This window comes from Enhydra lutris, unplaced genomic scaffold (genome assembly GCF_002288905.1).
Source record: "Enhydra lutris kenyoni isolate GAN:26980312 unplaced genomic scaffold, ASM228890v2 scaffoldscaffold7, whole genome shotgun sequence".
Taxonomy (NCBI): Eukaryota; Metazoa; Chordata; class Mammalia; order Carnivora; family Mustelidae; genus Enhydra; species Enhydra lutris.
The window spans coordinates 7489291-7511717 of NW_019154091.1; the positions used below are offsets into that span (position 1 = coordinate 7489291).

Below are 22427 nucleotides of genomic sequence, written 5' to 3' on the forward strand. Positions count from 1 at the left end.
CATCTAAAGACAACCTACATGTGAGCTATATAAACATGGGAATAGTTGCACGGGACACACACGTATTTCTATGAATAGTTCTGTAGGACGGTTTTAATAAGCTGCAGCATTGTCATTTAATTCAGATACAATTTAAGACATCACTCAAAACTACAATTTTTGAGGAAATTTAGCTTATGTGAGAAACCATTTTATTTTGCTTGTTATAAGAAGACCAAAAAGTATTCAAACCAAGAAAAACAGCATCAGTTAAATCCTTTATAAGGTTAGTTATGTAAAGAACATTAGGGAATGATGGACACCATCCAGTTGAAAAGCCTTCCTCCTGATATAATACAACCATTCGCGAGGTCAAAAAGTCTCTCAAGATTGAATATAGATGGCAGCGAGATATCGAATGGGACCTGAGAAAAAGCAGAAAGTGTTCATGAAATGCCTCGTTTCAAACTGGCTGAAGTAAAGTTCTCAAACATATAAATACCAATTCCATACAAATGAAAGATATTTAACTCTTGCTTCAGGCAAAATAGAAAGTTTCATATCTCTGCAAGGCTGAAATGTCACACTTGTCATTCTAGATCCTATTAAGATTCATAGATTAGCCTATAAAACAGCAGATATTTTAGAAATACGGACTATCTGCATCTCTATAATCACTGTATATGATTCTGATGGCAGGACTTTGGCCCTATTCCTAACAAAATGCTTTCTTCCGTAACAGGCTGCCCAGTTGACAGACGTCCCTGTCTCTGAGCTTCAGTCTTGCCACAGTGAAGCAAGTTATGTTTGGTGCTCGCTCACTCTCTCTGAAAGAGGCACCGGGTTACCATGCTGAGAACTAGTGCAGTCAAAGTCACCTGAACAGAAGGAAAGATGGAAAATAAGACTGCCTTTATGATCAGAGCAATGATTATTTCACTGAAAGAGAAGCAGGAAGGAGAGGTATTAAACAGGAAGGAACTTTCACGTTTCCTGGGGACCTACTTTATGCAGATCTAGATACTTTGGAAGATGAATGAGCAAATGTCACGTAGAATGACCACAACAGATTAGAGATGCTTGTGGGCCTAAATTCTGGTAAGAAATTAGAAGACAAGTTTTATTAATTTCTTGTCAAATTATTAAATGAAGCTTTTATTCTTAAGAAAACACAGGGAACCTAAGCATGGAGGCTGGTTTTTATTTCTTTTTCTTCATTTCACTGGATTAAAATAGGACAAAGCATCCCAGTGCTTTCTATAACTTAACATAATAAATAAGTGGAAAAAACATGTACATATTTATAATGTCCTCCTTTCTCACTCAATCCTGAAGTAGTATTACCAGTTTGAGGGGCATCTTTCCAAGACTTTTAAAATTCTCTTACGAATGTATATTCATGTGGGTTTTTTCTTTTCCCTTTTTTCTTTCTTTTCTTTTCTTTTTTTTTTTTTTGAAATAGGATAACTAGGTTTCCATTATTTGCTTTTTCAATTACCAATATGTAAGGGAAATCCCTCTTTAATCAATTCAGGGAGGCAGAATAACTACATGGAGTTTAAGAGTGTGTTTTCCAGAGTGAGACTGTTTTGGTTCAAATTCAGTCCTCACCACATACCAGCTAGGTGAGCTTGAGTAAAGTATTTGATCTGTTTGAATTTTAACCTCATCATCCATAAAATAGAAATCATATTGTGATTGTTATTACAACATATTGTTGTTACAAGATGGAATGAGTTTATACATACAAAATACTCAGAATGGTGCCTCGCACACAATGAACACATAGCAAAGGGCACACATTACTGTCATTGCCGACCGCATTTTTCTCCGTGGCTCCGTAACAATGCATTAGATGGCCGTGTCCTATTGTTCAATCACTCCTCATAAAGGTTCTTTCTAGTTTTTGTACATGTTTGTTTATTCATATACATCCTTGGGTGTAGATGCTTCTATTTCCGCACTGCTGATACCTCAAGATGGTTTGGTTTAGTCAAAGGGTGTTTACATTTTACATTTCAATGTTTCTTGCCAGATTACTTCCCAAATGAGTTATAGGAATTAACACTTCAACCGGAAATACATGCATGTATGGATAACCAGTTGACCCAGATCTATTTGTTGAAAAGACTTTCTTTCCTCACTGCACTGCAAAGTCACCTCTGACATAAGCCACGGGACTGAATATGCATGGATCTCTTTCTGGACTGTATTTTGTTCCATCGGTCTATGTCTATACTTACTCCAATCCCACACTGTTATTACAGCTTTTTCATAAGACTAGATAACTAGAAGTGTAATTCCATTAGCTTTGTTCTTTTTTTGGATGGTTTTGGCTATTCCAGCTCCTTTGCATTTCTGTGTAAATTTTCTGATATGACTATAAATGATAGTTTTTCAAATCTGTCATTTATAATTTTTTCCTGCTGTATAGAAATAAAGTTTACTTTTACATTCATATGCATATAGCAACTTTGCTAAATTCACTTACTCATTCTAAGAGTGTATCTGAAGACTATTTTGGATTTTCTATGTCTATAAAAAGAATTTTATTCATTCCTTTCTCACACTTACACCTTTCTGTTTTCTTCCTTTACTTCACTGGCTGAAAATCCCCATGCAGTATTAATTAGAAATGATGACAGGATGTCATAAACATATGATTAATTGACTTTTCAACTCATGGAAAAGGGAAAGGTTTATTTAAAAAATGGCTTTGTAAAAGTGTCTACTACTGGGAGCCTGGGTGGCTCAGTAGGTTAAAGCCTCTGCCTTCAGCTCGGGTCATGATCCCAAGGTCCTGGGATCAAGCCCTGCATCGGGCTCTCTGCTCAGTGGAGAGCCTGCTTCTCCCTCTCTCTCTCTCTGCCTACTTATAATCTCTGTCAAATAAATAAATAAAATCTTTAAGAAAAAAAAAGTGTCTACTACTAAAATTCATTTTTTTTTTACTTACATCCTCTACTATTTTTGTTAAATTTATTCCTAAGCATTTTATAGTTTTGTTATTTTGAATGTTTTAAAGTTTTAAAATTTCTATTTAAAATGATTATCCTTGGGACACCTGGCTGGCTCACTTAGTAAAGCATATTGAGTCTTGATCTCATGATTGTGAGTTTGAGCCCCATGCTGGATACAGGGATTACTTAAAAATAAAATCTTTCTTTAAAAATGGTTTTTCTTAGTAGAAAGAAAGTTATTAATTTTTATATCAGCCACTTTATCAGAGTCTCTTAATCTAGTCATTTTAAAAATGCTTACACTTTGGTTTTGCAGTTGTATCATTTACCAAAAAATATAATTTTGTTATTTCTTAGTATTTATGTTACTGATTTTATTCTTTTGTCTCACTGCAATAGCTAAAAATTTCAAAGTAATATTGATTCCTAGAAGTGTTACAGAGCCCTGTTACTGCTAAAACTTCTACTTAAATTAGGAATAGAAGGTAACCACCTAAACATGTTCCAAGTAATTTATGAAATTTTATTTTATTAAACAATAAAGTTAAAAAGCCACTGTCATCAAAAACATGGAGTCCAGTTTTTTAAAATGTTGAGTTAGGTGAAAATGTGAAATTTATTTCACACCCAAAGTACATCAATGCTATAAACATTATGGGAATCTGAATGAGCTTCAGGAAGTCAGAGCTATATCTTTTTCCCAGAGAGTTCAAGATTTACAAATTAGAATTTATAAGATTTCAAATAAAATGATAGAGTTAAAAGGTAAAGTATTTCTTTAGACTTGTTTCTTGATTTGTATCTGCTCAATCTTGATACCTAGACATTTAAAGTAAGCCCACATTGGGACACCTGGGTATTCAGTTGGTTGAGCGACTGCCTTCGGCTCAGGTCATGATCCCAGCGGCCTTGGATCGAGTCCCTCGTGGGGCTCCTTGCTCGGCGGGGAGCCTGCTTCTGCCTCTGCCTGCCACTCTATCTGCCTGTGCTCGCTCGCTCTCTTTCTTTTTCTCTCTCTGACAAATAAATAAATAAAAATCTTTAAAGTAATCCCGCATAATGTTTTATAATGTGAACACACCCATGAACCTCAGAGAATTTTGCTTAAAGATTGATTTATTTATTTGAAGATGAGGAGGAGCAGAGGGAGGAGAGAATCTCAAGCAGACTCCCCGTTGAGAGGAGACTGACCTGGGGCTCAATCTCTGGACCCTGAGATCATGACCTGAGCCAAAGTCAAGAGTTAGTTGCTTAATCCACTGGGCCACCCAGGCACCCAAGAGGCTCAGAGACTTTCAGTGACTTACCCAAACTCCCTCAGCTAGTACATATCAGAGCCAGGACCTATACTCCTGGCTCCTCAGAACACGTTCCTAACCACTCTGTGTATGGCCTCACCCCTGCTGCCCAGCAGTCCTCTGAGCTCCCCCGCAACCATGTACAGCCACCCTGGAAAGCCCCTGCTCTCTGCAGCCTCTCCTCCCACTCCCACCTGACTACTGTCTCTTGCTCCCTCACACAGGCTCTATGGCACTCTGGATCCTCTTCCCGTTTTGATATTTGGAAATTTTATGGAAGGTTCTAGGGCTTCCATATGGAATTTCTCAAGTGAAGTTAAACTTAGGTGAAATTACTGAATTTCTTGTTTTCTTTTCTTTTCTTTTCTTTTTCTTTTTTCTTTTTTGTCATTCAACAGAGAAAGGATTGGCAATCCTATAATCATGGGTGAGTCTTTTATGTCTTTTGTAAGTAGCTTTGAGTCTGAATTGTCCTGGATAAGTTACTAGCTTTGAGTCTGAATTGTCCTGGATAAGTTACCAAGGAGTCCTGGCTCCTTTTCATGGCTCCAGAAAGGCTCTGTGGAGAGAAAGGAAGAAAACAGCCTGGCAGGTAAGCAGACTGAATTAATTCAAGTAGGTTATGCTTTAAGGGGCAATATTAGAGAAGCAGAGATAGTTCTGCTTGGAAAGGATAGAAGTTGGAAATAAGAGGAAAGGAAAAAAGATAATCAAGTTGGGGTGCATCGAAGGGATTCACTGCCAGGACTTGAGTTTGTCTGGGGGAGTTCTGAACGTCACTGGAGAGTTAAAGGTTATTTGCCAATGCTATATTTTATATGAGTTTCTGCATGAAAACTAGATTCTATCATAATGAAAGATTTTATTACTTCTGTTCTTTTGCTCCAATAACTTTCCTTGACTGAAAGAGAAATTATATAGACTTCAAAGTATCTATGGTTTTTCTCAATCCAGTGAGTTTTTATTGAGCACCTACATTGAGGAATTTTCTTGCTTCTCTCTCAGCACAATGTCAGTTGCCTTTTTGTTGATTCCACGTGTTAATGACCCAGAAGAAAGGGAGGGAGAACGCTGAATTCCCACTACTCCATCACGTCTGCCTCCTCTTGTAATTGGTAAGTGGGTTTTCAAAAACTATGGCCTTTGTGATATGGATGGATTTAACTTTGCCTCCTTTCAAGAACTTTCAAACACAGAACCAGATCCATGGGGGGAAAAAGGTTTAAAAGCCTCAAAGTGGGAAAACAAATGCTGTTTTCATCCAGCATTCTCACATGTAAGTTTCTGTATCCTGTTATAGTTCTATCTCAACACATCCCCTGAGTCTTTGAAGTTAATAATTTATTGTGTTTTTTTTTTTTTTCCAGACGGGAAAAACATGCATTCCAAAGTAGGAAGGATAATATGATACTAGTTTACTTAAGAATCAATATTATGAATGACTGGCGACCCCGCAGTTGGGAGTTCTAGATGAGAGGGAACTAGAGAGATTTGGCTTCACTGTACTTCATATAATCAAGAGAATCCCACCACCAACTGTAATAGATATTATCTCCCCAATCTAACAGATACAGCACCCAACTCTTAAGAAGGTGAGAAGGGCTGGTATACAACTCTGCCAGACCACAGGAAATTTCACACTTTGCTGAGAACACAATTATCTTTTCCAGCACTTTAATCTTGTGTTAATAAAACTTTAAATATGACAGAAAAAGGGTTCTTTTTTTAACATAATACGAGATCAAAAGGTCATCCTGGTAAGATGGTAGAAATCTTTTAAAATTAAATTTTAAAGAAATAACATTATTATAAAGACATCTTGCAGAGAACAAGAAAATTAGAAATTAAAGATGGGATATGGGAGAGAAAGCATTTGTACTGAGAATTGGTTCAAATATTATACAATCTAAAAATAGGATTGATTCTTCCTACATCATCATCATCATCACCACTGCTATGGTCACTGTGTGACCACTGAGCCTTGGCTGTATATGGCATTTACTTGAGCTCTGGAACAGAGTTCCTTTTAATAAAGGACAATTCTTGCGCAGGCACATTGTCCCACATGCGCAGGAAACTGAGTGTTTCAGTCAGGCCAGAAACAGTTAAGCAACATTTAGGGGCCCTGTCTCCCTTCTTATATCTAAGTAGATGCCAAAAATGTTTTGAATAATGGCCTCTTTGTTGGACTACATAGAGAATGCCTCTCTAAGGAAAGATATATTGAGGGGGACTACATCCACCGGGTGTATGTTGAAAAATCAATTTTAGGATATGCTCATAGTTTACACTTGTGGTATAATAAAAAATAAGTAATTGGTCTTTGTCCCAGATTCTGGCATAAAGCTCATAAAACCGCTGGAAATTTTCCTTTGTGTGGTAATAAGATAACTATGGAAGGGAAGGGGTCTGGTAACTTTAGGATGGAGCTGGTCACCAGGAAAACCAACCATGTGATTGGAGGGTTGGAATTTTCAGCCCCAGGCCCTGATCTCTGGGAAAAGGAGCAGGACTGGAGATTGAATTTGATCACAGTAGCCAACCATTTAATCAATCGGGGCCATGTAATAAAATCTTCACAGAAACCCCATAACCACAGGTTTCAAGGAACTCCTTGGTTGGTGAACACACTGATGTGCTGGGAGGGTGGGGAACCCCGAGAGGGCATGGAAGCTCTGCCCCTTTCCACTTCCCATATCTTGTCCTTATCCATCTCTTCTATTTGTTCCTCAATTGTATCCTTTATAATAAACTAATAATTGCAAGCAAAGTGCTTTCCTGATTTCCGTGACTCATTCTAGTGAATTATCAAATGGGAGGGGATGTCAAGGGAACTCTCAAATTTGTAGTCTGCAGAGCACAAGTGTGGATAGCCTAGGCACTTCATAGGTAGCTGGCATTGGAAGTGGGGGCAGCCTTGGATTAAGCCTTTCATCTGTGGAGTCTAGGCTAACTCTGGGTAGTAGTGTTAGAACTGAATTGAATGCTTAGACGCCCAGCTGGTGTCAGCAAATTGCAGAATCTGTTGGTATCGGGGAAAAAACACCTAACAGTCCTATCTGGTATGTAAATTAGGGAGGTGCTCAGCTAGTGAGTGTCTTTGGGCCTTTGGGGCTTTCTACACTCCCCTTCCTCTTTACAGCTATTCCAGCTCCCTTCATGCCCCTTCCCAGGCCAAGCCGAGCCGCTCCTCGGTGAAAAGTGATGGAGCTGGCGGTGATATCTCCATTACAGGTATATGCTTTTTATAGGGAACTATTTAAGAAAACAATCCTGGAAGGTCAAAAGAGATTCTTAAGAAAAAAGCAAAAGTTTAGGCTGTACACATCAGGCTTGTTCTAACTGCTCAAGAGTCTAAGGCCCAGAGAAAAGAGTCTTTGAAATGTGACACCCTATTGTGCAGGAAGAGAGCTGCTCTCTCCCTCTCTCTCCAGGAAGTTATTTTTCACCATATAAAGAACTAATATAGGGTCTCAAACAGGGCAAATCCCCTTTAAAATACCAAAAGCTCTAATCAGAACAGGAAGGATGAGTTATGCAACCAACAATGAAATGCTTGGGGCATAAAGGCTAGATGCAAGTTCATGGCCAGTGGTTCAGTGCTTATAATCAGGGCTTTGGGGGAAGAGTGAAAGTTTCTTGGAGAGAGGATTTAATGGAAATGCCTGTATCCAGTGTGTTACAAAACTAATGCCTGTTTCTCATTCTCGGTGGAAATGTAAGAGTATAAATTCTGATATGGTACTTATGGGTGATTACATCACTTTACATCATTGCCTTTATTTTTGGAAGATCGTTTTAAAGCTTTACTGAGTCCTTGCTTTTCCTACTCTGAAAATAGACATCTTCTAAGAAAAGAAGTCTGCATTTGTTGAGGTTTGCAAATAAGCTAGAGTCTTTGTTTTACAGTTTATTTCATCTGTAAATTAACTGTTAAATGGAGGTCAAGAGAAAATGGGATTGAGCTATGCGGTCACATTGTAGAATGCAGGTTTAATCACGATTGGGTGACATGTGTATGATGTTTTCCCCTTACTTCTCTATTGGAAAATAAACTTCAAGCCAGAGTATTCTTCCTAGTTCCTTTGGAACTCTTCTAATACCAAAAATAAGGATAATTGAGGACTCATGTATTCATCACTAGTCAGGGATTTTATTTTTATTTTTTTAACTCAGTGCTGAGGTTCACACTCCTGAGAGACAGACTCTGAGATGTAACTCAGCTTCCAGGAAGGTCATTAGGAAATACTCTTGGGATCAATATCCACGGGGAAGGGAAAGACAGCAGGTTGAGCAGAGAAAGAAGATGGGCTGCAATGCAGTCACAGGGAAGGGCTCAGCCAACACCATGGGGGTTCTGAAGCTGGGATGCCCCTTCAGAGCTGTGGGAGGTGGGTTGGGTCTTTGCACCCCATATCACCAGTAATCAGATGCTGACCTCCCCCAAGGAAGAGGCCAGTTCCTTTCACCATGCACAATTCCTGGACAGGGTTGAGAACTGAGGGCTGTTAGCATATTTCCCAGAGCTGGGAAAATGAGCTCTTCAGTCCTGAGAGGGAGATCTGGGCGGTTCAGGGAAGGGCCAAGACAGGCACAAATATTTAATTCAGTGATTAACTACAGAACCATTAAACAACTAGCAATATGGCAAAAATCATGATAGTATATAACTGATACAACCCAAAGGGAGATTTGAAGTAATAGCTATGTAAGAATTCATATATCAGATTTCCAGATGCTGCTTTTCTGGGTCATGGTAAAACAAGCTTAATACATTTCCAGTATAACTCCTATTAATCACTTTATTTGATTACCCTGAGGAACAGCCCCCCTTTTGAAATATGAGGAGAAGAATCAGGAAATCAAGAGTAGGAAGAAGATTCAGAAACAACTTCTTCCCTCAAATAATACCTTCCCATAATCTTAAATATAAAGACATTCAATAATTTCACCTAAGCTTAACTTTACTTGAGAAATTCCATATAGAAGCCCTAGAACTTTCCATAAAAGTTCCAAAGCTGGAAAATGGTCCAGAGTGCCACAGAGAGAATAGGAGACTGCAGTCAGGTGGGAGAGGGAGAAGAGGCTGCAGGGAGCAGGGGCTTTCCAGGGTGGCCACCCCTGGTTGGGGGACGGAGCTCAGAAGACAGTTGGGCAGCAGGGGAGAGGCCGTATAGCAGAGTGGTTAGGAATGTGTTTTGAGGAGCCAGTCTGCCCGGGTGTAGATCTTCTAACACTAACTAGCTGAGGGAACCTGGGCAAGTCACTTAAAATTTTCACATGTTATATACGGATAGTAAGAGTATCTACCTTGGGATGCCTGGGTGGCTCAGTCAGTTAAGTGACTGCCTTAGGCTCAGGTCGTGGTCCCAGGGTCCTGGGATTGAGCCCTTCATCGGGCTCCCTGCTCAGCAAGAAGCCTTCTTCTCCCTCTCCCACTCCCCCTGCTTGTGTTCCCTCTCTCGCTGTCTGTCACATAAATAAATAAAATCTTAAATAAGAATAATAGTATCTACCATAACTAGAAACAGAAATCCAAGGCCACACGCTGACCTTTACAAAGTTTGTACATACTCATGTCTGACGGATGTCGTGACAAACATGACAAACCTAGTGGCTTACAACAACACAACCTGCTCTCTTACAGTTCTGGAGGAAAAAAAATCTGAATTTAGTTTCCCTGTACGAAAATCAAGGTGTCAGCAGGGCTGGTTCTTTCTGGGGGTTGTAAATGGAGAATCTGTGTCTTTGCCCTTTGTAGCTTCTAGAGGCCACCTGTTCCCTTCGATTTGTAGCCCCTACAGCATTCACGCCAGGTCTCCTTCCTTCATCACAACCTTCTCCTGTTGTTGTCAAATCTCCCTCTGCCCCCCTTTTATAAGGATACTGTGACTACATTTAGGGTCCACCTGCATAAACCAAAATAATCTCCTCATCTCGATACTGTTAACCTAATCACATATGCAAAGCCCTTTTTGTCATACCAGGTGAGGTTCTAGGGATTAGGATGTAGGTATCTTTGTGGGGAGGGCCATGATTCAGCCTACTATATGGGCGATTAAATGATATGGTTTAGTTCATAAGAATATCATATTTATATCCTATCTGCTCAACAGAGTCTTGGTAGCTGGAGTTATTGCATTGTTTCTCTTTAAAAATTCATGGCATTATTTGCAACAACATGGATGGAGCTGGAAAGTATAATGCCAAGTGAGGTAAGTCAGTCAGAGAAAGACAGATGCCATATGATTTCACTCATATGTGAAATTTAAGAAACAAAACGAATGAATGAGAGAGAGAGAGAAACCAAGAAACAGACTCTTAACTATAGAGAACTGAGGGTTATCAGAGGGGATGCAGGGGGTGGTGGTGGGTGAAATAGGTGATGGAGAAGAAGGGTACATTTATCATGATGAGCATGGCATAATGTATAGAGTTTCTGAATTACCATATTGTACATCGGGAACTAATATAACACTGAACGTTATCTATACTGGAATTAAAATTATATATATATATATATATATATATATATATATATATATATATATATAAAATTCATGGCATTCCTGCAAAATGCCTATTGTGCCAGAAGTTATTAGTGTTCACTAAAATACATATTTGTCCCTCTAAAATTCTCTATGTGCCTGCATAGCAGGTTGAGGCCAATATGATATGAACAGAAATTATGATAGTCATTCCATGCTGGCTCTTGGAAATGGTTATCCTAATTTATTGCCTAAACTGGGACACTTTCTGAGAATAAAAGGAAAGTATATTAAGCATCTTTCCACATTAACAGGTATACGTTATGAGTGCTGCAGGCAAACTGAGGTGCATGGTGGCCCTACTTAAAAGCATCCAGTGAAGTCCCCTAGCTCTCCTCTCCTGTAGTGGTGACCTTGGAGGCCACGAGGTCCAGACAGCATGGCTAATAAGTAGAAGGAGAGTTGTTCCACCCTCACAGAACTTTGCATAAGAAAGAAAAGAACCTTTATTGCCATGGAGATTTGGGGATTGTGGGCACAGCATAACCCAGCCCATCCTGTCTAGAACACGTATGCTTTGGCAAGTCTGGCAAGTTTGTCCTCTCCTTATCATATGGGGTGGAGGGAGGGAAGCAGCTGCCATCAGAGTAAGGGTTTAACTCCTCTTAAAGGTCAGGACTTTGAATCTCAGCAGCAAACTTAGAGGAAGAAATGCTGTAAGTGGGTACACCGAAGCTGCGCTCCCTCCTGAAGGGCTCTATCCAGTCTGCCTATGGGCTTTTGACCAGGGATGTAGAAGCGAAAACCCCAGAGTTCAAACAATACTTGGCATTTCCTGATTTTTTTTATGACAGGAATCACAGGGCTTATAGTCCGGCAAATAGATACAAAAGGCTCTTTTTATTCTTAATTGTTTTCATTTTTAAGATTTTTTTAATTAATTTTTTTATTATGTTACAACGAATCATGGAACACTACATCAGAAACTAATGATGTACTGTATGGTGAATAACATAACTTTTTTTTTTTTTTTTTTTCTTGAGAGAGAGAAAAGGGTCAGAAGGAGAAGGAGAAGCGGGATCCCCACTCAGCGAGGAACCTGACCCCGGGCTCCATCCCAGGACCCCGGAATCATGACCTGAGCCAAAGGCAGACACTTAACAGCTTAACCAACTGAGCCACCCAGGCGCCCCAGGAGGAGACTTTTTTTAGAACAAGGTCTCGACAAAGAACATGAACTGAAGCTCGTATTTTGTTCATGGGACTTTGTTGTTTAGCACCAAAGCCTGACAGGCTTTGTTCATAGCTTCCACTTGCAGCAGCAGGTCCCGTGCGGGGCCTGGAAAGAAAAGCTGCTCACACTGACTTCTTGATTCAGCTTGGCAAACACGGCAAGCTCCCTGCAAACCACTCTTACAATATGGCCGACACTGCCCGGCAACGTCTGATAGAAAGTCTAACAAAGCTTGCAATTTACAAAGGAATTTCACATAAATCCTTTCCCAGAACTCTTTTTAGAATTTCTAATTTAAGCAATCAACCTCGTGTGTCAATATTAATAAAACAGTACGCAGAAGAAGGGGGCAAGAGGAAAACAACAGGCAGGAGAAGGAGGAAGGTTGGAAGGAGGTAGAGTGGAAATTCACCACTGAGCTTCCCTGAACATCTGTAGGCATTATGTCCCAGGTACTGCATCAGGAACTTCGGGCTCTGGATAATTCTGTGGCCACAATAAAATGTGCCAATGTTCGTAAGAATTTTTTGGTTCATCCAGAAGTGTAGTCTAATAGCTCTCTGGGGAATTAACACTGAGTGAAAAAAATGAAAACCCCCCAAAAGTTATATAGTGAATGGTTCCTTTTATATAACATTCTTAAAAAGACAAAATTATAGACATGGAGAATAGAGTAGTAATTGTCAGAAATCAGGTATAGCGGTGGGGGGACCTTGTAGTGACAAAATTGTTCTGTAACCTGACTATAAATGTCAGCGTCTTGGTTATGATATCCTATCATTCTGTAAGATGTTACCACTGGGGACAACTGGGTGAAGGGTACACAGAATCTCTCTATACTATTTCTTATAATTGCAAATAAATCTATAATGATCTCAAAACAAAAAGTTTAATTAAAGAAAAGGATGGCTGAAAAATAATAATACATCTATTAAGTGCCCATTTACTCTTCTGAAAATTAGCAAATATTTAGATAGGCTGAAAGCCACTAATGAAGGAAGTTTCCAATGGTCAGATGAACAAAGACTCATTTCACATTAAGGCAGGAAAAAAGAAAGATGACCACAACATATCGAATGCTTACCACTGGCGTTACACTGTCCGGGTATGAAATGCATTGAATGCTTTTTCGAACGTAATTCTCCGTGAGGAGAACCTACAGACAAGAAACTGAAGTGCTGCGAAGTAAAGTAACCTGCTCACAGTCATGCAATCAATAGATGGTGGAACCAAGAATTAACTCATGTTTTTATCCAAGATACATTCCTTCCAAATGTATCTGCCGTAGCAGAATCTAAGAGCCCTGGGGTCGTTAAGGATTAATGACTTGTCTGCAGGGGGCAAAACTGGACAAGAGTTTGTACCAAGCGGTCTTCCTAACCTACTGGGCTCTCGCAGGTGACTGAGAAAAAAACATAACGGCATTAGCTGCCTGAGATACAAGCAAAATAAGAGCAAAAATCTCGAATGGCTAGTGTCCTAAGTATTAAGGAGGAAAATGGGTAAATTTACACCTGCTCCTTCTTGGTGGGTTTATTTTAATATGAAAACAATTGTGCAGAGAAATTCCAAAGCTTACTAGTTGACTCAGCTATATGAGGCAAAGTCAGTATCTCTGAAAATGGAAATATAATCTCATTGCTAAGGGTACAGTTTTTTAATCAAGGCAAAAGGTTCTGCAAAATGAATGAGGTAAATGAAACTGTTTACCTCCGTTTTTAGCAAAATGGAAAGCAGTAAACAGATCCGCTAATTATACCCCTGCCTTTCACCTCCTTTGAAGACACCCAAAGTAACTAAACTTCAGGAAGTCATCCCTTTGGCTCGGAAATGCAGTTTTATCCTGAATGAGGCCAGGCTTGCTTGATCCAGCAGTATACACACTGCTTGCCACTTAGAAAGTAAATACACAATATCAGGTTCATGATTATATTTTGGTTTAAATTACATCCAAGTATCATTATACCAGCAAATTGCATGTCTCACAAAAGTAGGACCAGTCCTTTGAGCACAGAGAACACAAAGACTCTGGTTCCATGATGAGCGGGAACGTATTTCACCTTGACACTATTGCTGGCAAATCTCTGAGAGATGAGCATTTTGAAAACGCTATAAACAGCTTAGCCTTTTCTTAGCATTTTGAAGAGCACATTAATAGCCTGGCCTTTTCTTAAGGGCTTTCTTTTTCCCTTAGCCAAATTTGACAGCTAGAAGTGAACAGTGAGAGAATGGAATCAAAGTCAGGGCTATGTTTTAAAAGCAGTGTGGAACTGATGTCATTCGGTATTGTCTTCAAAAGAATATAAGAATATTAAGTGGATGTCTCATGAACTTACACACAAAGGATACTCTTCACTTGAGGACAGAATGATAATGTCTCAGAGAAGAAAGATGTAATTCAGATGCCCATAAAATCTATTCAGACAGCTCTTGGCTGGTACCAAAAAAAAAAAAAAAAAAAAAAAAAAAGCAGAAGAAGAAGAAGAAAAAGAAAAGAAAATCTGCAACTCTCAACTCTACCAAAAGAAGTTATAGTTATTAGTAAAATTAATTTTTAAAGACTTAATAAACAGCTACTGTAGAATATGTAAAACCTTAAGCCCAGTGCTGTAAATGACAGTTTAAAAGACCACATGGTTATTGTCACCATTTGGAAAGTTTTGTTAAAAAAAAAACAAGAGGCATAGGGTAATGTAATGAAATTAGCCAAAGAAATTAAATAGCTCGGCATCAGCGTCTAAGATTTAACAGCCTAAAAAACAAGTGAAGTGGGAGCTGTCCCACATAAAGAGGGACACCTGAAACCCCATTCACCACCCAGAAAAGCTGCATTCGGTCATTTCCAAGGGTGCTTTGACAACCCACCTGGTTTATCTTCTACCCTCTCTGTAGAAATGCACAGCAGTTTCTGGGCCGCTACACAGCATATCTGGGGAGAGTTGCCAATTAATTTTAAAAGCTGCCTAAGCCGGTTGCCAGGAGCGGCCTCCGGTCAGAGTAGGAAGAAGCCAACAAATTGGGAGCGCTCCGCTGGATGTTGGGGCAGATTGCATTTTCCCAAAATGGCTGCAACAATAACTCCCAGCCCCATGCCCTTCTTACAGTTTGACCTTGACACTCTGCCCATCAAGAGGTAGAATCTACGTTCAGCCTTGAACCTGGGTGGATTTGGGACTAACAGGGAGAAGGCATTATGTGGCTTAAGAAGCTGGGGCAGAAACAGTGATAGAGCTTCTGCCTGGTTCTCTTGGGAGGCTCATTCTTGAAACCCGGACGCTATACTGTGCTGAAGCCCAACTGGCCACACAGAGGCCACATGTCACGTTCTGGCCCACAGCCTACTCGGTGTCCCCAGCCCTCAGCCCCAAGCCAACTGCCAGCACCAAGCACCAAAGCAAACTAGCCTTTGAGCCTTCAGGGACTCCAGCCCTCAGAATCTGAATCATTCCCAAAGTATGAGTCTTCCCAGCTGATGCTCTAGATACCATAGAATGAAGACAGATCCTTTCTAAATATTTAGTAAAATATGGGTCATTTTATGCCATTGAGTTTGGGGTGGTTTGTTAAATAATAATAGTAATTGGAACAGAGGAAAATGGGACATGCATGTGGCTAAAAGCGATGCGAGCAGTCGTTCCTAGCACTGGAATTCCTGCAGCCTCTCCTTCGGGAAGTACTCAGACGCTTTATACTACGCATGTTTTCTACTACAGCCACTACTCTGCTTACAAGGGCCTAACTCCAAGGGAATTCACATGGCTCTGAGATGATCATAACGTTTTGCTTAGGATGGTGCCAGGCACTATCTAAGAGGTTATGTGGATTAACTCACTTAATCCACACAACAATCCCATGAGCTAAGTACTTTTTTTTTTTTTTTTTTTTTTTTAATTTAAAGTAGACTCCACGCCCAGCGCAGAGATCAGCTCCAGGCCTGAACTCACAACCCTGAGATCAAGACCTGAGCTGAGGCCAAGAGTCGAAAGCTCAACCAACTGAGCCACCCAGGTGCCTGGAGCTAAGTGTAATTTTTATTCCCACCCTACAATAGGGAAACAGAAGCATGGAGGATAAACCACCTGCTAAGGTCACACAACTAACGACATCAGGGCTGGGTTGGGATTGGGAGCCAGGCAGTTGGATCCCAAGTTTGTCCACTCACGACCACTCACTCATTCTCCCTCAGCCACCTATGGCTCAGTCCAGCCCCTCTCCCTGATGGCCAAGAGGGCCCAGACTGAAAAGGGGGACACTGCTGGCTTCAGTGTGATGATCAGGCTCTGGAGTCTGCCAGTCTTTACTGGGACAGTTACTAGCTGTGTGACTTGGGGCAGGTCTTTTAACCTCTGTTAGTCTCTTTCTTCCCACTTTTATGCGAAACAATCACCCACTTTAAAACCACGACCATCATCTTCGTTAAGCATTAGCCCCATTCCTTCTCTCTAGACGGTCTTCAGGGCAAGGACTCTGTCTTTCTCACCTGGGATTCCTCCTTTGGGGCCGGCACAGTGCCATGTACCCAGTGCAGCTTGCCACTGAGCTCACGTTGGCTTGTTTTTGTTTTTTTTTTTTTTTTTTTTTTTTTAACTTCTATCTTCATTTCTGTCTCCAGGGCTTTGGGGATTTGTTCCATTCTTTCCATCCTCATGAATAAAGCCATAAATCATGCCTTTACCACTGAACCTAGGGCTTGAGTTTTCTGCCTTGTCTTTCAAAGGTCTTCCTAGTCAGAGGAAAAGGCTTTCATGGGCACCCTTGATCATGTTTCTATCTACCTAAGTATTCTCTACTGCCTTCCAATCATTTTCCAAAGTAATTAAAACTCCGAACCATCGGCCACAGGAGCTTCTACTAACTTGATTTCTTGTAGGGAATTATTGAACCCTTCTTAAAGGATATCACAGGGAATTTCTCACCTTCAGAATTATGTCAAGATAATAGAAGAATATTAACTGAGATTATTACTGAGGATGGGTGTCTGGCCCCCAGGCCTCTGTGCTATCCTGTACTGTAATTACTTCATATTTGTCTGTCTCCCCCACCAAACCAAAGGCGGGGGCTCCAGCTGTTTCTTCTGTATCCCAATGTCCAGTCCAATGGCTGGCAAAGAGGATGCAGTTGCCAGATGTTTACTATTCAAATGCATGGAGATGATGAGCCCAAAGTCACTGGTAATGTCTGGACTAGAACTGCAACCCAGGGGGATCTCTGGAATATGGATCAAAAGCATTCGTTCATTTCACAAACATTTATTAAAAACCTCTGTGGGAGCCAGCAGTGGGCAGGGCAATGAGCATAAAAATGTAATAAGATCCAGTCTTATTATATAAAACCCAATCTGCTCTCGTAGAGGAGACCAATATGGAAGCACATCATTAGAACACATTTTGATAAGAGCTAAGTATGGGGATCTAAACCCTGGGCCTGAGAGGCAGTGATAACAAGAAGGCAGTCTGTGTTAGGTTAACACATTAGGGTGGGTTATTTCCCATTTTTACATGATAACAGAGCAAAAGATAAGATGCTAGCATTGTGGAATGATTCCCCAGCTCACAGCCAGGGTCATAAGGTCAAAAGGGGTCATAACCATAAAGGTGGTCACATGGTAGAATCAATACGTCAGACATAAAATTAAAGATGCTAATGACTAAACTAAGATAGGTTAATATATCTGTGACTCTGTGTCTCCCTCTACCTGTTCTTCTGCCCTCTCCATACTTCTTACCCAAACCTGCTTAAAGATAATAATTATTTTAGTGACCAGCCTGTGGTTGGTGTCAATATCTGATCCAAAATACATCAAAAAATGATCATTTTAGGAATCAGAAATAAGGGAACGTGTGCGCACTAAATTCAGCCACGTGAAAAGGAATGCACATGGATAATGTACGTAAAAATGTCATGGAAGTCCTTAGAACTTATCTGTCACTAAGGATTTTTTTTATCTTAAATTCAGGTTATTTTTAAGGAAATATATTGCATAATTAAACTATTTTATGCGCAGCTGGGGCTTGAGAAACAATGGCAGAGTCAGGCCATCTTGGTGCCCTTTCAGAGTGGAAGGGAGGAGTTTGGGGATCTATTATGAGGTAAATTCATGGCTGTGAAGCCTCTTCCATGCTCTCAGCTGCCTTGCTAGTACTCTCCTCTAGCATTGGCCTCTATTGGCATTTTCCTCTCCTGTGTCCAGGAAGGCAAGGGGGCTAGAGAAAATCCACAAGCCAAGCCACCTGGTGCCCCCCACAAATGTATGATCTGTAAATCTCCATGTGGCCTTTGATTCTCTTATCTGTCCTTGCTCAGCTTCCTCGCTCAACACACCCAACGACTGACTGTGAATACTCAAGACCTTCCTCTTTCTCTTGGAAGACCATGCTCTCCACCCCCGACCTTGCTCCACAGCAGGTAAACTTGCCTTCACTTTGTGAAGAAAGTGAAAACCTCTGAGTGTGAACTGCCTCAGCTTCTCCCACCCTTTTCTTCCACACTCAGTCACACTCCCTCCCACCTTCCTGTGCTACCCCAAGACACAGAGAAAGAGGTGTCTTTCCTCTGTTCCCAGTCCGCTCTGTTGCTCACGCTGTCAATGTCTTTGTGTTCCCAGCCTCTCCGAAGGCCCTCCTCCACAGTCTGTCCTTATCTCTTCTAAGAGGCGTCCTCCTCCCCTCTTAGCCCTTTCCCCTCATCACAGCTCCGTTCCTAGTCCCCTCCTGACTGGCTCCCTCCCGCTGTTCCTCCACCCCTGCAGACGTCTCACCAAACCTTCCTGAAGATTCATATAGACGAATGCAACTTTCACACTCTCATTCCTCAATTCTCTGTAGCATCGGCTCCCTATTCTAATGAAACATTCGCTGGGTATAACTTAGAGATGCAGACCTCAGACTGAAGCAGGACTGTCTTTGACTCCTGCCTCCACCACTTACAAGGTGTGAGATCCTGAACATGCTGCTTAGTTTCTTCATTTCTAATGTGGGGATAATAATAATAACGATCTTCACAGAACTCTTGCAATATTCAATGAAATACTTTATTTAAAACACTGAGTAGTGTCTGCACATGCATGTGCTCAATAAAAATTATTACTAGCAGTAGCATTTGCATTAATGATTATTATCATTATTATTTGGCACTATGCTAGGTCTAGCTAGAAATCCTGAACTAAAAGAAATCCTACCAAATTCATGCAGCCAAGAAAAACTAGTTTCAATCTTCTTATACAGTGAGGCTTATCTCTTGGCTTAGAATCACCTTCTCCACCTTTGAATCAGGCTCTGCTCCTAGGAATTTCCTTCCATACTGATTCTGTATGACTCTGGTCAGTTCGATGTGTGTGTGTGTGTGTGTGTGCGCGTGCACACACACACACACACACAGACACAGACACAGTAAATTTATTTGTATAATGTGAACCAATAGGAAAATACTTAATTTAGCTGAACACAGGGCCTTTAACCTCTGCTGCTTTTGCAGTGACAAAAGTAGCTACACACCAATGTCCTTGTGCAGCTGGAAGTCAATAATTACTGATGAGCAGACGGTTGTATATAATGACTCAGTCCTCCTCGTGGTCAGTCACCACAAGAACAGAAGGCATATTTTTAGCATCAGGACTGAATCCTACCTGAAAACCTGGAAACTGCAATAATTTGAATCTATGTAGGCAAGGAAAGGATTATTTTGTTGTTAGTACACCAGAAATGAATTCTAAGGGTCATTTAATCCCTTGTGATTACTCACTAAGAAGTTTAGCACAGAGTGCTCATTTCCTTCCTCCATCTTCTTGCTATTCTCAGTTTTTTTGATCACAGGCTGTGGATGGCGATATTTGTTTTAATTAGGAAGACGCAGCATAGGCGAAGGCGATTGCAACAGGTGTGTTCAGTTAGGAACCAAATTGCGCAGTGAGATCTCATCTCCGTGACAAATACGGCTTCACTAAGGCATGTCATTTTGTTTGTCTAACAATTTGCTTTTTGGAACAGGCTTGGAAATTCCCATTCCCCACCCCAGCACAACTAGGTAAGGGTTGCTTTCAGGGGAGGTATCGGTATAGGGTTCAACTGGGGGGCTCCTTCTCTTGGACTGGTGGAGCCTTTCACTGCAGGGATCACAAGTCAGGATCCAGCACGCTGACCCAGTGCTTCTAGGATTCAACAGTGATGTGCATCACAAAGAAAATGCTTCCTGGTTCTTTCTCTCTCTCTCTCTCTCTTTTTTTTTTTTTTTTTTTAGATTTTTTTTTTTTTAAATGTAATCTTTATACCCAATATGGGTCTAGAACTCACAACCCTGAGATCAAGAGTTGCATACTCCCACCGACTGAGCCAGCCAGGTGCCCTATCTTTGTCTTTAACACCATTCCTCTCCTTTTCTGTCAATATTTCAAAACAAATTTTGATTCTAAAAATCTCTTTGAAATTAGATGACTAGGGGATGAAGAATTCACATGCGGAAGGCAGGACCACCAGTAGGGGTGGTGATGATGCCTAAAACAGCTAATAATTACCAAACATTTATTTGTGCGAGGCGCTATTCCAAATACTTAACATGTATTACTTCCTTTAGTCCTCACAGCTGTGAAGTGTTGGCATTATTACCCCCACTTTACATTTGAGAAAGCTGAAGCTCAGGAAAATTAAATAACTTGCCTGTGGTTGTACAACTAGTAAGATTCAAGGCGACGATTCCAACCCAGTTCTGTCAGATGCCCGAGACCATTAGTGCTATATATCATGTGTCTTAAAATAGCAACTCCTCCTTCGGTGACCTATTTTTAACCATAGTTTGTATGAAATTAGATTAAACTTGATCTTTATTATAATGTCTCCCATGGTAAATCTATGTTATTTCTATGATACGAAATTAGGTTCCCCTTTTAAAAAACAGGAAAAGGACATGAATGGCCAAATTTTTTTTAAAAAGTCAAATATTAAATTTCAGATATTTAAAAGTGAGGCGCCTGGGTGGCTCAGTGGGTTAAAGCCTCTGTCTTCGGCTCAGGTCATGATCCCAGGGTCCTGGGATCAAGCCCCGCATTGGGCTCTCTGCTCAGCAGAGATTCTGCTTCCTCCTCTCTCTCTCTCTCTGCCTCTCTGCCTCCTTGTGCTGGGAGCCTAGTTCCCCCCCCCCTCTCTCTGCCTGCCTCTCTGCCTACTTGTGATCTCTGTCAAATAAATAAATAAAATCTTAAAAAAAGAAAAACAAAACTAAAGAGACTTTGATTCAATTCAAGAAAGAGTAACCAAGTGATACATGGTGCTAGGCACTTTAAAGTATTCAAAAAATTAAGATAAGTACTGCTCCTTATCCAAGAAACTAATGATCCAGTGGGAGAAACACAGTGTAATATTTCAGTTCTTACTTCAAATATTATCTCCTAAGAGAGGTCTTCCTGGACTACTCTATCTAATCTCTTGCCCCATTTCCTGTTACCTTCTATCATAGGGGCTAGAAAACTTTTTTCCTATAAAGGGCCAGAAAATAAATAACTTAGCCTTTCTGGGCTATATGGTCTCTGTCAAAACTACCCAACTCTGCGGCTATAGCTCATAGCAGCTAGAGATCACAAATAAACAAGCATGCTGTGTTCCAATAAATCTTCATTTACAAAATGGGCAGTGGGCCTGATGGAGTTCATAGGCTGTGGTTTGCTGACCTGACTCTACTCTAACATATAACTCCGTTTTCTCTTTCATATCATTTAACAGAATCTGAAATTATCCTGCTTAGTGACTTATTATTATTATTTGCTATTTCCCTCCACAAAAATGGCAGCTCCAAAAGAGCAAGGTCTTTGCTGCTTGTTCACATCTGGCTCTCCAGGGTCTTAGAAAGGGCTTCCTGACACGTGCACAGCTCACCCTAAAGATTTGTGGACTGACTGAATGAGTGAGTACTATTTCACAAAAGGAGAAACACTGATTGCCAACAAACATATAAACTTATATTTGGCCAGATGATTAGTAAATACGAAATAACTGAAAATGTCATTTTTTTCACTTACCATACCTAGAATGGTTAGCAAAAAGGAAGGAGGAAGACAAGGAAGTGAGGGAAAAGAAGAGGAAGGGGAAGAGAAAGGAGAGGTTGGGAAGGAGAGCCCGTCTAGAGGAATACGTGGGTAAACTGGCCCTCTCATCTACTGTCAGTGAGAGAGTGTAGATCCTGGGAGAACTGAAAGCAGATGCCTCTACACTCACGTTCATAGCAGCATTATTTACAACAGCCAGAAGGGAGAAACAACTCAAATGACTACCTACAAAAGAACGGATAAATATACGTGGTACATCTGCAGAATGGGGTATTATCAAGCCTTAAGAAAGGATGAAGGAGTGACATGTGCTATAAGGATGAGCTTTGAAAACACTGAACTAAGTGGAATAAGCCAGCCATACAAGATGAGTATGCATGACTCCACTTACGTTCAGGTGTCTAGGATGGGCAAATAGTACAGTAGAAACCAAAA

The 22427-nt window shown here is 40.6% G+C and overlaps 1 protein-coding gene across 1 annotated transcript in view; it reads right to left on the bottom strand.

Moving 5' to 3' along the window:
- Positions 1–284: 284 nt before the first annotated feature.
- LOC111142202 (cilia and flagella associated protein 54) overlaps positions 285–22427 on the bottom strand; it is a 313573-nt gene continuing 291430 nt past the window's right edge. The window contains exon 67 of the mRNA XM_022495227.1: positions 285–404. Coding sequence (XP_022350935.1) covers positions 285–404 — 120 coding nt within the window. The remainder of the gene's footprint in view (positions 405–22427) is intronic.